The sequence below is a fragment of the Parasteatoda tepidariorum genome, chromosome X2, assembly GCF_043381705.1.
Source record: "Parasteatoda tepidariorum isolate YZ-2023 chromosome X2, CAS_Ptep_4.0, whole genome shotgun sequence".
NCBI lineage: Eukaryota > Metazoa > Arthropoda > Arachnida > Araneae > Theridiidae > Parasteatoda > Parasteatoda tepidariorum.
The window spans coordinates 27,914,890-27,931,111 of NC_092215.1; the positions used below are offsets into that span (position 1 = coordinate 27,914,890).

The 16,222-nt window shown below is 33.1% G+C and overlaps 1 protein-coding gene and 4 non-coding genes across 5 annotated transcripts in view; 4 read left to right on the top strand and 1 right to left on the bottom strand.

The window, feature by feature from the left end:
* Positions 1–16,222, top strand: part of LOC107439018 (kielin/chordin-like protein) — a gene marked incomplete in the record, with an annotated part of 149,883 nt that overhangs the window by 68,988 nt on the left and 64,673 nt on the right. Inside the window, 5 exon segments of the mRNA XM_071188088.1 lie at positions 72–168; positions 3,114–3,199; positions 8,716–8,904; positions 11,180–11,356; positions 14,536–14,809. Of these exon segments, the coding sequence (XP_071044189.1) occupies positions 72–168; positions 3,114–3,199; positions 8,716–8,904; positions 11,180–11,356; positions 14,536–14,809 (823 nt within the window).
* LOC122269169 (U1 spliceosomal RNA) lies at positions 4,055–4,208 on the top strand. Its single transcript, XR_006225019.1, has one exon. It is a non-coding gene; the product is annotated as a U1 spliceosomal RNA (small nuclear RNA).
* LOC122269174 (U1 spliceosomal RNA) lies at positions 5,284–5,444 on the top strand. The gene has a single exon (XR_006225023.1). It is a non-coding gene; the product is annotated as a U1 spliceosomal RNA (small nuclear RNA).
* On the top strand, positions 6,071–6,231 carry LOC122269166 (U1 spliceosomal RNA). Its single transcript, XR_006225016.1, has one exon. It is a non-coding gene; the product is annotated as a U1 spliceosomal RNA (small nuclear RNA).
* Positions 12,929–13,037, bottom strand: LOC122269172 (U6 spliceosomal RNA). The gene has a single exon (XR_006225021.1). It is a non-coding gene; the product is annotated as a U6 spliceosomal RNA (small nuclear RNA).

A 16,222-nucleotide genomic window follows, 5' to 3' on the forward strand; every position in this document is an offset into this window, starting at 1 on the left:
CTAATAATCTTTTGAACTAACAAAAAATTTATGCAAAAAAAATGGAAATACATTGAATTTTTGTCTTTTAGAAAGGAGCTGTTAGCTGTGAAAGGCGTGATGATCGATGCAATCCTCAATGTAGTGACCCTGTAAAACTACCCGATCAATGTTGTCCAGTATGTGATGGTAAGTGACAAAAATGTTACTAAAATTAAATTTTAAAAAATTGTCTTTGAAATTAAGTGATAATAAACATCTGATGCGACATATGATGATTAAAATCCCTTAAAATATCCAACAAAAAGATCAAAATTTCATGTTTTGATTTTCATCTCTAATTGATCAAGGCTTTTAAATACAGTCAAACCCCGTTATAGTGTACTGTCTGCGGATCCAGAAATAAGTTAACCATAAACGGGGGTTCACTATATCCAAATCATTTAAAAATTATTATTTAGCCAATGACAGCAGTATTGCTGGAAAAATTGATTACCATAGTACATATTTGTTTATAAATTATTTACCAATTAAATAAATAATACATCGAATATTAAAGAAATATTTTATAAATTAAATTTTACATTCTATAGAAAAAATTAGTACCTTTCGATTAACTATAGTTTGATTTTAGGATGAGTTTACCAATTTCCGTATCAACATTTAGTTAGGAATTAAATATTTTCTAGCCTTCATTTCTTTCAGTGAAAAAAAATAGGTCTTTTAATATCAATTTCACTTCTGAGACAAAAGTTGCTAACATATCTTTTTTTTATTTCTTTATCTTAGAGGGGTGAATGGGCTATTTAACAACTTGTCCACCCTAGTTTATAAGCGACGAGCGTGCTAGAGTAAGATTTGACAAAATGTTACGAAATGCCGTTATTTGCAATTGCATCTGATGCAAATTTAAAATTGGGGAAATTAAAAAGAACTGTAGAAATGAAATTAAAGTTCATTATAAACGTACTTCCAATTATTTAGCTGTCCATAATAAGCGTACAAAATAACATTAGTTAAATGGAAATTCGGAAGGGGCCACTCAAAATGTTCATTACAACCAAGTATTCATAATATTCCATGTTCATTAAAGAGGGGTTCGACTGTAGTTACCAAAAATGGATTTTTGTTCGAAGGGTAACTAAAGAGAAAACTTCTGACGATGATTGCCCTGTTCCTTCTCTCTAAATGCTCCACAAATAACAAGAGTTGTAATTCTTCAATTACTTCGTTGTTCATTTCATAAACAGCAGCAATGGTTTCATTTTAGATCACAATGCTTATTTGACCTTGTTTTGAAAGATACCATTTCGAAAGGTCATTGCGCAGTTATGCTACTCAGAATGCTGCAAAGATATCAAGAGTCGTTACTAGATGCAATCCTCAATGTGTAACTACAATTACATACCTGCCAACTTTTACGGTTTTTGCGTAAAACGTTATTTTTATATTTAAAGTGGTAGTAAATGTATGCTATCCTTACTTTTATAAACTTAATTTTCAATGATTTTAACCACCACTATTCTTAAAACAATAAAACATATATATAAATATGTGATATTATCATGGTTGTCTGTTTAAGCTTTTTCAAAATACAACGCATTTTTCTGCCGAATATTGTAATTCAGTTTCCATTTTACTACCACTGAGAAAAATCAACCTCGAATGGATTAAAAGTTGGCAGGGATGCAATTGTAACTAAAATTTTCGGTCAAGAGGCCGAGCGGTTAGGGTGCTTGACTGCGAAGCCAATGCTTGCGGATTCAAATCCAACGTAGAATGTGGACGTTTCTCTCTGCGTGTTGCATACCTGCCAACTTTTACGCATTTGGCGCAAAATTTTATTTTTACATTTAAAGTGGTAGTAAATATATGCTATATTTTCTTTTATAAACTTATTTTTTAAATGATTTTGATCACCACTATTTTTAAAAAAACTTACGCATATATATTATTATGCGTTACTCTCAACTATTTCAGCTCAATGTTTTTCAATTACAACGTATTTCGTTGTTTAAAATTGAAATTTTAATTCCGTTTTAATACCACTGGGAAAAATCATAATTGAAGGAATTAAAAGTTGGTAGGTATGGTGTTGTCCTCTGTTGTGTGAATGTGCTGCGTCCTATGACCTGGTGTTTGGACTGCATGGCGTGGGTAATGTTGCTCGTTTCCGTGACTAAGGTTGTGCCCAACGGACAGCCACACTTACGGCACACTTAAAAGCCACACTTACGGCATCTTCCGAAAGAACGAGAGTTCAATGCCTGCCATCAGAAGAAAAAACAATTAAAATTCAAGGAAAGCCTAGTTAGTGAAATGCTTATAGTGTTTGTGTTCTTTTATTGCATGTGTTAAATTATAGATAGTGAGATCGCTTAGATCTCAATATTTATATCTGATTTTTCATATTTTGAAGGTAGGTACTTTATTTATGTCACACTAGAGCTGCTCAATGGGCTATTGGCGTCAGTCTGGGAAACATCCCTGAGGATGATCCAAAGACATGCCATTGCAATTTTGATCCTTTGCAGAGGGGACGGCTCAATACCTCCTAGAAAAGAGAACGCCTTAGCACGGGTTACCATAAATAAGAAATTTCATCCTTTAGTAGTCCAAACGTAATGACATCTTTCGTATTTTCCACTACTGCGCAACTTAGTAGCCCAAACGTAGTGGCATCTTCTTCTTTTTCATCGACAGCGCAGTTTATGTTCGTCACATCGGACTACTAAATTGATGCGCGCTGAGGCCTTCGTTCTTCTAAGAGGTGTTGGACGGCTCCCCTGCTTTGGTAGTCCGATAACCTGCGAGCGAAGTCGAGCACTTTACGGTAGAACAGTTTAACGAGAACCGATACCGCGCACCCTCGGTCCTTACGCAGGCTGATCAAAGTGGTCACCCACTCGCTTACTGACCTCAACCAGTGCTGCTTAATTTGGTTTTCTAATGCGAACCGTGTCTTTACGATCCATTCCCACTTTGGGACCACATTTTGAAACAATAGTTAATTGATAATTTTATACATTATTGCAATTTTCAGCTAAAAAATAAAATTGTCTCATATTCTTTCTTTCCTAAATGTTTTTTCTAATATGTCGTGCATTTACAATTTTATTAATTTGTAAAATTAGGTTGTTTCTATGAAGGAAGAACTATGAAAAATAAAGAACGTATCATACCTAACTCAGATGAGCCATGCCTCATGTGTGAGTGTCTTGTAAGTAAATAAAAATAATAATTGTTCTTGATAAAACTTTGTTACATTTTAAAGTTTATGAAAGATTTTAAACACATTAAATCCCACGGGGGTCACCGGTGACCGGAGAAGCCAATATTTCTAGAAACACATAGTTCGAATAAATTTTTAATTTTTTAAATATTATTATCATTAGTAAAATGATTTGAAGAAATTAATGCAGGTATAGAACTCACGAAGATAGTTTTATTTATATACACAGAGAGTCTAACCATCACCTCCTACATCAAGAAGCCTCCACACGGTCTTTTATAAGTAGTTCGCGCAGACTGTTTAAAAAGTGAACCAGTTTTGCGCATGAACCCAAAACCTTTTATAAAAGTAATTGACAGAAATTTATTTTATATATTTGACAATAGAATCTGTAGAGGTTGACAAATGAATTAGGCAAACCACTAATATTCATAAATAAAATAAATTTTTAGTCATATATTTGCTACCACTTTCTTATTTTAACTATATTCTGTATTAAATGACTCGTTCGGTAAGTGGATATCCCTCACAGTGGTCAGATCGGACTACCTGGAAAAAAACCGTGTGGAGGCTTTCAGTTATAGGAGGCGTTGGTCTAACTTGCTCCGGACAGCGCATAAATATTTTCAAGTGGTAGTTTCATAATTGTGATTCTTGGTTTAATAAATTCAATTTAGTAGATTTTTATCCACGCCTGACCTATCAATATTTTTCGTTCTTGTGATATGAATGATTGCTTTCATTGATATTGCCCACAAAAATTGAAAAATAAACGTTATTATGATGTACCAATTTAAAAAATATAATATTGCTCTCTAATATTCTGTCAATTAGAAGTTTCGCATACTTACCTGGCAATCCTTGATCATCAAGGAGGCTCCTTCGAGCACAGGTCTCTTATTGCACTGCAAGAGATCAACGCTCGCAACTTCCACGAATTGTGGTTGTTTAGGATGCAAATTTTTAGGTAGTTGGGACAGCGTTTGCGCTGTCCCATTTGTATGTAAAGAAAAAGGGATTTGAATTTTGTTTTTAACACGTTGAACGCCATGAGGGTGACATGTGAGGCTAAGATTGTTATGAGCACATAATTCGAATAAATTTAAAATTTTTTTAATATTATTATCATTACTAAAATTATTTGAAGAAATTAATGCAATATAGAACACACGAAAATAGTTTTATTTATATACACAGAGAATCTATCTTGCTCTGGATTGCGCATAAATAATTTCAAGTGGTAGTTTCATAATTGTGATTCTTGGTTTAATAAATTCAATTTAGTTGATTTTAATCCACGTCTGACTTATCAATATTTTTCGTTCTTGTGATATGAATGATTGCTTTCATTGATATTGCCCACAAAAATTGAAAAACAAACGTTGTCATGATCTACCAATTTAAAAAATATATTGTTGCTCTCTAATATTCTGTCAATTTGAATTTTCGCATACTTTCCTGGCACCGGGCAAGCCTTGATCATCAAGGGGGCTCCTCCGAGCACAGGTCTCTTATTGCACTGCAAGAGATCAACGCTCGCTACTTCCACGAATTGTGGTTGTTTAGGGTGCGTTTGCGCTGTCCCATTTGTATGTAAAAAAAAAAGGCTTCATAATTTCTCAGAGCGTGGTCAAAAAGGATTTGAATTTTGTTTTTAACACGTTGAACGCCTTGGGGATGACATGTGAAGCTAAGATTGCTATAAGCACAAAATTCGAATAAATTTTTAATTTTTTAAATATTATTATCATTACTAAAATGATTTGAAGAAATTAATGCAATATAGAACACACGAAAATAGTTTTATTTATCTACACAGAGAGTCTAACATGCTCCGGACAGCGCATAAATATTTTCAAGTGGTAGTTTCATAATTGTGATTCTTGGTTTAATAAATTCAATTTAGTTGATTTTAATCCACGTCTGACTTATCAATATTTTTTATTCTTGTGATATGAATGATTGCTTTCATTGATATTGCCCACAAAAATTGAAAAATAAACGTTGTTATGATCTACCAATTTAAAAAATATATTGTTGCTCTCTAATATTCTGTCAATTTGAATTTTCGCATACTTACCTGGCACCGGGCAAGCCTTGATCATCAAGGAGGCTCCTCCGAGCACAGGTCTCTTATTGCACTGCAAGAGATCAACGCTCGCTACTTCCACGAATTGTGGTTGTTTAGGGTGCAAAATTTTTGGTAGTTGGGACTGCGTTTGCGCTGTCCCATTTGTATGTAAAAAAAAAAAGACTTCATAATTTCTCAGAGCGCGGTCAAAAAAGGATATGAATTTTGTTTTTAACACGTTGAACTCCTTGGGGGTGACATGTGAAGCGAAGATTGTTATAAGCATAAAATTCGAATAAATTTTTAATTTTTTAAATGTTATTATCATTACTAAAATGATTTGAAGAAATTAATGCAATATAGAACACACGAAAATAGTTTATTTATTTACACAAATAGTCTAACTTGCTCTGGATAGCGCATAAATACTTTCAAGTGGTAGTTTCATCATTGTGATTCTTGGTTTAATAAATTCAATTGCTACTTCCACGAATTGTGGTTGTTTAGGCTGCAAAATTGTTGGTAGTTGGGACTGCGCTTTCGCTGTCCCATTTGTATGTAAAAAAAAGGCTTCTTAATTTTTCAGAGCGTGGTCAAGAAGGGTTTGAATTGTATTTTTAACACGATTTTTATCCACGTCTGACTTATTAATATTTTTCGTTCTTGTGATATGAATGATTGCTTTCATTAATATTGCCCACAAAAATTTAAAAATAAACGTTGTTATTATCTACCAATTTAAAAAATATATTGTTGCTCTCTAATATTCTGTCAATTTGAATTTTCGCATACCTACCTGGCACCGGGCAAGTCTTGATCATCAAGGAGGCTCCTCCGAGCACAGGTCTCTTATTGCACTGCAAGAGATCAGCGCTCGCTAATTCCACGTATTGTGGTTGGTTAGTGTGCAAAATTTTTGTTAGTTGGGACTGCGTTCGCGCTGTACCATCTGTATGTGTAAAAAAGGCTTGAGTTTTGTTATTAACACGTTGAATGCCATGGGGGTGACCGGTGAAGCTAGGAGTGTTGAAAGCACATAATTCGAATTAATTTTTTTATATTATTATCGTTACTAAAATAGTTTGGAGAAATTAATGCAATATAGAACACTCAGAAATAGTTTTATTTATATACACAGAGATGAAAGCGAATAAATGTTTTCAAGTGGTAGTTTCTTAATTGTGATTCTTGGTTTAATAAATTCAATTTAGTAGATTTTTATCCTCCACTATTTCTAAACAAGTCGTAGGTTTATATATATTTCACCACTTTTTTCAAATATGTCAGGCTAAACCTTTTAAAAAACTAGCCAATTGTCTAATATTTTCAAATTTAGTTTGTAGTTATTTACCGTTTTGCAAGACGAGCAAGTTATGTAAAATTAGCGTGGCATTCCACGTGTTAATCTATCAATCTAGCTATAGAAAGTTTTAAAGAAGAAAATAATATAAGAATGAGATTCCGTAGCTGACGTCGCCAGTGGGTACCAGGAAGTCATAAAAAGGCAAAACCTTTTCTATCGAGAGAGCTCGACAAATGTTTAAAATTTGCTCTCTCTGCACCCCAAAGGTTTTGCCAAAGTCCGTTTGGTCTTTGGCAAAACCTTTGCTCTCTCGATGGAAAAGGTTTTGCATTTTTATAACTTCAGGGGCTGGCACAACCTGACGACGTCAGCTGAGGTTGTCATTTTCATATTATTTTTATTGTTTCTTCTTTGAAATTTTCTATTGGTTTCAATTTTCTTATGGAATTTCTGCTTCATTTCGCAACTTTCCTTTGGAATCATAGTTTTTAACTGCTTTATATATGATTTTTGATTTCTTTTTTATTTCTATCTATCTATTTATCTATCTATATCTATACATATATATATATAGATTTACACATTTAGCAATTATTATTTAACCGAGGAAGACAAGAGCGTTATCGCAATCTTACGAACAACTATTGAGAATGTGGGTCTAAAATTATCAAAACCAGTTAAAATGCTGAAAAATTGAAAGTTTTTAAATGACAGACCTTTCAAAATTTCTTCCGGCAACCAAACAGGTTTTGATGTTTTAGACCTCAACTTCTTCATCAATCAATGACTTTCCAATCAAACCATTCCCAATTTTCGAAAAGTTTTTCCTTTGCTTCAATGTTAGCTTACGGCCCGCATATTTTTTAATTTCCTTTTTACATGAATATAAATTTGTATAATAAGAACTATCATTACAGAAATAAGATATTACAACAATACAAATCAATAATGTGCAATTAATAGGAAATTAAAAAATACTATAAAAATAAATAAATTGCGTTGTAAATTAAATAAAAAGAGCAATTTCTACACATTTAAAATTCAATTCTGAAACGTCTTCTTCTAATTTAAACATCTATATAAGTCCAATTGAAATTCTTATTTTATATACATATGGCAATGTGAGTAGCGTTACATATGTACGATTGTGATTTATATTTTATGTTAAAATGTTAGCGTTGCGGAGCAATTTTGTATTACGTCCTGTTGTGGTTTTTATTTTATCTTAGAATAGTAATGCCGGGAGTATTTTATACACTGTTAGAAATTTCTGCGAAAAAGAGTTAAATTACATTTTCATATTTTTATTTTCCATCGTTGGATGTTTAATAATTTTATAGTAATATGCATGTAGTGTGCTTGTTATAAAGCCACTTCTTTCCTTACAGCTGGGTACATAATTTAGTAGAGGGGGACTAACTAGCAATCTCATGCCCGGCTGTAAGCCAAATCCCAGCTATGGCACCACAGTATTTCATCAACATATGTGGAGTTTTCTGAGTCCTGCGCTCCACAATTGGTGACCAACCATAGACTATTAAAACCGAAATTTTCATTCGCACATAGATAACAAAAGTCTAGTACTTTCCATCTCATACGATAGATGACACTACTAAATTAACAAAACCACATTCCACGTTTCACATCACAAAACACAATTAAACCGCAACCTAACTACAATATCCATTATCTAATGAAAAGCCGAAAATAATCTAACTCCAGTGTCCAGCTGAAATTCAATTTTTTTCAGTTTTTTCACCATAACAATTATAAACGGTTTCATACCCGTAAAGGTAAAGAAATGTTCCTAACCGTAATATTTACGGTTAATTAGATAAATAGAATACTGCCGGTTATTTTACAGTAATTTCAAAAAGAATATTCTAACAGTGTAAGGCGCATAGAGATTTTTATTTTATGTTGGAATGATAATGTGAGTAGCTTTGTATGAGCTCTTAATTTAATCAATCTTGTGTAAACCCAACATTAGTTCTACTCGGATTTTTTTTGTGTGACAGAATGGTAATGTGAGTAACCTTGTATATGCCCTATTGGAATTTTTATTTTGCTTTAGAGTAGTTAAATGAGCAGCTTTGTGTAATTCCTATTGTAATTTTTATTTTATGTTAGAATGGCAACATCAGATGTTATAAGCAGCCTTGTCCTCAACTCAACTGTTTAAATCCTGTTCGATTAGAAAATACATGCTGTGAAGAATGCGTTGACTACTGCATGGACTCAAAAGACAATAATAAAGTTCACAATGAAGGCGAAGTGTGGGTATCCTTTGAAAATAAATGTGACGTCTGTACTTGTAAGGTGAGTTCTCAATTCGAAAGATTAAATTAATATAGACTTTATATAATATAGATTGAGATTAAACTAATATAGACTTAATATAATATAGATTAAGATTAAATTAATATTAAATTAAGGTTAAATTTATATAATATAGTATTTCCATTTTCTATATCAAAATTCTATTATATTTATGTCCCATAGTGGACTGTTTTATTTATTTATTTCAACCGTTGCTGAACTGCGGACCCAATTCTGAGTTTACGACTACCAATGTTCAACTCTATAGCCTTGCAATTTTGAATCCAATCCAGATGACAAAGGAATTCCTGGATCAAGTATTCGAAGAACTTTGTATTCTTGAGGATTTTTTGAGGGAACTAACCGGCATTTGCGCTACACTGAGACGAAAACCACGAAACCCTTCTACAGCTAGTCTGACGACAGGCGAATCTAACTCATTATCCGTCTACCACAGGGGATATTTTACGTCAGTACCGTCACGCAGCCGTGCGTGAAATTCGTATCGAACAGCCACCTCTGGAATTCGAACTCTAGTCACATGGGGGTCAGTAGGGGCATTACATGGGAGACAGTGGTCTGATTGTATGATATGGCTCCCAGTAGGTCAACGAAATCCGGTATCACTCGCTGTCGGTCAGTGAGCAGGTGGGTGATCATTTTGATCAGCCTGCGAAGCGACCAAGGGTAAGCAGTATCGGCCCTCATTAAACTATTCTGCCGTAAAATGCTCGATTTTGCATGCAGTTCGTCGGACTACCATAACGGGTGGTTCATCTCCTCCGCAGAGGATCAAAATTATGATGGTACGCCTTTGGATCATTCTCAAGGATGTTTCCCAGATGTCGCTAATGGCGTATTAAGCAGCTCTAGAGCAACGTAATTAAAGAACTGTTAGTGCTATTATAATATTTATTTAAATAGTGTTTATTTAAAGTTCAGTTTCATCAAAAGTTTGGATATTAAATAATAGTAATTGAAGAATATATAGACGAAAATTATTTAAAATAATGTATACCTGCTTTGAGTGAATGAATTACCTTGTATTAAATTCATAACATTGCTGTCCTATATTTTTAAAATAACTATGATTTTTATTATTAAATAGTTTACTGGCGCAGGAGCCAGGAGCAACTGTACTGCAACAAAGAGAAACATTATTGCATACTCAATATAAAAACCCATTTAAAATTTTTAAAAAGGGAGAAAAAATATTAAATTTTTTTACCCAAACTTCAAATTGCTACACATGTTTCAGTTTTGAATCTGATAAATTAGTATCATATTTTGATTTCATTTTATATTTAGAGAAACCTCATTTAATATTTAGAAACTCTAATTATGGGCTTATTTAATATTTTTAAGTATTATTGTGCAAGTTACAAATTAAATTTAAAAATGCCTACACATTTTTTTTTCAATCCTATGTTTACAAGTGCAAATTCCGCATGTGCATTTTTGAATAAGCCAAAATATTCCAATGATAGCCTGAAACAGTTTTATTTGTTGTTATGTATCTTAGAGATATTTATTGTATCAACTTGAGCTTGATACCAATGCTTTCCTCTTTAGTTATATTGATGATCATTACGATTTCATTAAATCTTTCTTTTAAGCCTTATTATTATTTATTTTTCTTATTTTTTTTAAAGTATTATTGTGTAAGTTTCAAATTAAACTTAAAAAAGTCTATATGTTTTTTTTATCAATCCTATGTTTACAAGTGCAAATTCCGCTATTAATTTTTTAATAAGCCAAAATATTCCAATGATAGCCTGAAACAGTTTTATTTGGAGTTATGTATCTTAGAGTTATTTATTGTATCAACTAGAGCTAGATACCAATGAGATACCTCATTAGTTATATTGATGATAATTACGATTTCATTAAATATTTCTTTTAAGCCTTATTATAAAAATTTCAAATTAAATTTAAACATGCATTTAATTTTTATCTACTATCTACAAACTCAAATTTTGCTGTAAGTTTAGGTGAGTCTAAATTTTACAATAGTAATCTAAATTTGTTTGCGTTTTGGGAGCAGATAAATTTTAATTTATGAAGATGGTGCAGCAATTTGGATCAGAAAACTGTTCTTCCAGGGTTATTACTAAACAAAAAAAAAGGTGAACATCAAACAAAAAATACTAATAAGATAGGAAGTAAAAAATACAGATTAATTTGTACCCAGATTATTGAAATTTATAATTTAAGTCGCATGCTTGACGTCAAAATATTTCTGTATATGTATATAATTATCAGTTTTTTCCTATAGGATTCAATTATACGATGCCAACCTGCTAGCTGTCCACCTACATCTTGTTTACATCCAGCTGCCCCATTCGGGGTATGTTGTCCTGAATGTGACCATTGTCAATTTACTCATAGATTGTATAGAAATGGGCAAGAATTTACTCATGAAGACGATCCGTGCCAAATCTGTAAATGTCAGGTATTAAAAACTAATATTCATCAATAGTTTTATCAAGTATTTTTATTTGCATTTTGTATACTAGATTATCAAAAACTAACTTTATATGATCATATTATATCCATAAATAGGTGTCATGCAGGTTCAAATGATCAAGTATTTTTATTTGCATTTTGCATACTGGATTATCAAAAATTAATTTTATATGATCATATTAAGTTCATAAATTGATGTCATGCAGGTTCAAATGATCAAGTATTTTTATTTGCATTTTATATACTAGATTATCGAAAATTAACTTTATATGATCATATTAAGTCCATGAGTAGGTGTCATGCAGGTTCAAATGATCAAGAATTTTTATTTACATTTTGTATACTAGATTATCGAAAATTAACTTTATATGATAGTATTAAGTCCATAAATAGGTGTCATGCAGGCTCAAGTGATAAAATATTTTCATTTGCATTTTGTATACTAGATTATCGAAAATTAACTTTATATGATCATATTAAGTCCATAAATAGGTGTCATGCAGAATCAAATGAATTTTTGTCGAGGGAATATTCGTGATATGTGAGATAGTCAAATATAGGACGTTCCATAATCACCACCCTTAATATACCTTTTAGAATCCTTAATCATTATTTTCGCATTAGATTTTGCAAATCACTGTTTAAGCTTATAAAAAAGAAAACGTTATCAAAATCTGGCAAATAACTATTAAGACAAAAATTTGTCGGTCAAGGAGATCTTGAATAATGTTTTTTAATTTCAAAACCAAGAGTATGATGGGGGCAACAAGGTCAGCATTGTGTACCGGTTGCTTTTTCTTCCCAAAGAAACTGGCACCCACAGATTTGATCTATAGTTTGTCTATGCAAATAACTCCCCTCGCCATTCATCTGGGGTGGTGATGGTAATCATGGATACAAGGTTTAGCTATTTCACGTAGTTGGGTCAATATTTAAGAGAGAATTTAGCTCAGATCGGCGAGACTAAAGAATTACGGGAGAGAGCAGCTCCCCACTTTGAAAAGCGCTATTTTCTTGTTTCAGTAGTTGCAGATGGTGGGAAAAGAAATTCTTTGTGTAATTTATTTTTTATTTTATAACCGTTGCTGAACAGCAGGCCAAATTTGTGGTTTATGGCTGCTAATGTTCAACTCCGTAGGCTTGTAATTTTGAACACACTGCAGAGGACAAGGGAACTCCTGGATCAAGAATTGAGAGAAACTAGCTTTCATGGAAGAGTTTTTGATGCAACTAACCAGCATTTGCGTTATATGGAGAGGAGAACCACGAAAACCTTTCATGGTTAACTCTAACCCATGATCCGTCTACCTCTGACGATATTTTACGTCAGCACTGTGATCAGTGCGAACCGGGTGTGGAATTCAAATCGACGAGCTATAGCTGGGATCGAACCCGGGTTACCTCATTGAGAGGCAAGCACTCTATCTCCTGAGTTCTTTATATAGACAAACTATACCTGGACTACACGCCATTACCAGGAAGACAACCTATATCCTTCAGGATGACAGGATGCACAGGATTTCAGGATGCACTCGAACACTGTGCCATCGCGTTTCATAAAAAGGAGGTTTGTTTCTTGAATATGCGTATCATCCATGCGTAGGGGCCATGCTAATCTCCTTTGCATCGTTCCATTTTTTAGTATACTATGAACTGCCGAAGCAAAACGGGTAAGCTTGAAGGTCTGTTTACTCGAAAGACTAAAATTGGGGGTATTTCTAGAAATAGATTTTCGCTTCTTCTGAATTTCTTTTGGCAACCAAAAATGTTGATGAATGTCCTAAATAGTGTTCGTTAGATTTTGATTTTCTTTTCTATGAAACATCTAAGACTCAGAAATGTGCATCTGATTTTGACTCCTTTTGGTATGTACTCTAAAAATACAGCCCTTAGCCAAATTATTCGACGCACTATAAGATTCTATGTAAAATCTCAATTATCAGGGGATAATATACAGCTTTATTGTTTTTACTCGGCTCAAACCGGTTTGCACTTGTTTGCTTTCGTGTATCAATCGGTTAAATTAGGTGATATGCAATATAAATTCGACGTTTGGATAAATTAGGTGATATGTTATATAAATATATAATATTTATTACATTGGGTATTATATTATTATATTATAATAAGTAGATCAAACTATGGGATACACTGTAGTTTTTTATTAATTACATCTAGCACGAGCTTATATGCAATACTTTATATTTAAACATACATGTAATGAGGTTTTATTCAGGAGATTTTTTATATACTTCCTATTTGTATTTATTTTTAGCATATTGCATTACAATGTTAACCAATTAATACAAGAACGTAAGCAAGTGCAAACCGGTTTCAACAGCTTAAAATCAATAAAACTATATATTCATCATCATCATAGTTGGCCAGAGAGCCCAATGTGAGCCAATGCCTTCCTCTGAAAATTTCTCCATGACGACTTCCGATTTACTCTTGGCATTTCCAGCAAAATTAAATTCCTAGTGCACTTTAGCATCCAAGTAAGAGTCTCGGTGCTGACATCTAGTGTGGCAGACAGTAGACGTCCAAATTTACATGGCCAACGGTATCTCACCCTTTGTGGTGGTCTTGAAAGAGTGGATGCCACTTCTGGAGAACGCACTAGGTCTGCTCATGTGTGCGCACTTGTGCAGCTCATTGGAAATAAAATAAAAAAACTTCCGATTTATCTTTGATCTCCAATTTTTTTCATTAATTGCGAGAAAATCAGACTCCACTGAGTCAGCCCATCTCAACCGCGGCCATCCCCGCTTTCTTTTTCCAGTGGGTCTAAAAAGCAGTATCTTTTTTATTGTGTTGTCGTCACTCGTTCGAATCACGTGAAAACTGTATATTATCAACTGATAATTACAATTTTACATTGAATCGTATAGTGCGTCTAATATTTTCGACAGGGAATGTAAGTGAAAATCCGGTCAAATCCGGTGTTAATCAGGGAATTCCACTTTTTATTTTGCTCAATGTACATTAGAGTTGTAGTATATAGCATAGGTGATATCCTATTCATTAATGATAAACGTATAAAATCTGGTTACATCAAATATTTTTTAATAAAATATGTTTTGAATTTCATTGCGAATTAATTATTATTCTATTATTATTATCCATTATTAATTATTATTATCTTGTAATTATTATTCTATTTAGAATGGTTCTGTATCATGTGATACAATTGTCTGCGATCCCCTACCTTGCATGCATCCAGAGAATTTAGAAGGAATGTGCTGTCCAATATGCAGTCCTGAAGTCAAATGTCATCATCTAGGTAAAACATATGATGCATGGGAGAATGTATTAGATCCTGAAAATCCTTGCAGTGAATGTGTTTGTGTTGATGGAGTGTTTAGCTGTCATCCTGTTCTTTGTTTGAATACGGAATGCTCAAATCCACAATTGGGACACTGCTGTGAATCATGCGAAGGTAAACATATCCCAGATAACAAAATAAGGTTTATTTTCACTCAGCAAAAGCCTTTTAATGTAAACCTAAAACACTTTTTTATGCAGTTTATGTGTAAACCTTCGAATCTTAAATCGAGATTTGTGACAATCTACTCTATTCTACGCACATTACTCTAATCCAAAACCTTAAAAAAAACCTTTTACATAAAAACCTTAAATCGAGGTTGTCTTAGGGTTTTCAAGCGTTTGAAAATCTTTGAATAAAGCTAGTCTTAAGGTGAAAATAATCTTAAATCTGGGTCATTATAACGTTTCTTTACGCAACGTCTTGTATGCTCGGCTAAAATCCACCTTGTCATGAAATTTTAATGGACAATGCAATTTAGTCCTATCTCTAGTGTGACGTTAGCTAAAACGTCATTATGGACCTAAGTCTCCATTTTACCTAAGTGACAATACTTTTTAAAAAGGTTTTAAAACATAATTTTTAATCCTCTTAGGACGAAAGGCTGGAAGCTGCAATATTTTTGCTTTATTCAATCTAGTGACCAAGAAAAATTAATATTCCATTTTTAAAGGATCTATGCTTTATCAAAAATTGTTATTTAATAGGTGTATCAATTTCATAGAGTTCCTAACAATCGAAATACTATTTTTGAATGCAAAAATTTCGAAAAGTTTAAGCCACACTTATTTGAAGTAATTTTAAAACAACTGAAAGCTAATTTGTTTTGAATTTTGCTATTTGTAGGATTTTTTTAAAAATATGGCATGCAAGTGTCAAACAAATTATATTAAAAATATTTATAATGTAAATTCCATCATTCCAAAAAGGTAAAACCAGTTCAATAGTTAGTAGCACCGGCACAATGAGTCCATGAGCTTGCTGTCCATAATTGTTAACACCAATTGTCAATGTGTTTGGTGTCCAGAATTCAGGACATAAATAATAAATCTACAGGATGTCACAGGAGATAGTTGTCAAACTTAATGTGCTGGTCTGTCATATCATGATAAGCAAGATATACATAGGAACTTGAATCCTAAAATGTAAACTGTGTAAACAATGCTCACTGGCGTAAAGGAAGAGTAAGAAACGAAGTCGAAAGAGGTGTTAATATGACTTTTATTAAACTATAGAAAATGTTCAAAATTCATTCCATTTGCAACAATGCAAGCTTCACAACCTCGAAGCATAGATTCATGGAGCCGTTTAAAATGGACAGGTGTGTCACGGACACGTGCTGCAGCTTCTCCGATCCTGGAAATGAGATCCGTGTCCAATGTTACTCGCGTCTCGTACACCATGGTAAAAATCCGGGGAAATTTGGCCAGAGGATCACGGTGGCCATGTGACTGATTCACCCTTGTCAATCCAGTCATCAGGATATGTCCTATCCAGGTATTCCCACACAGTGTTACTAAAATGTGC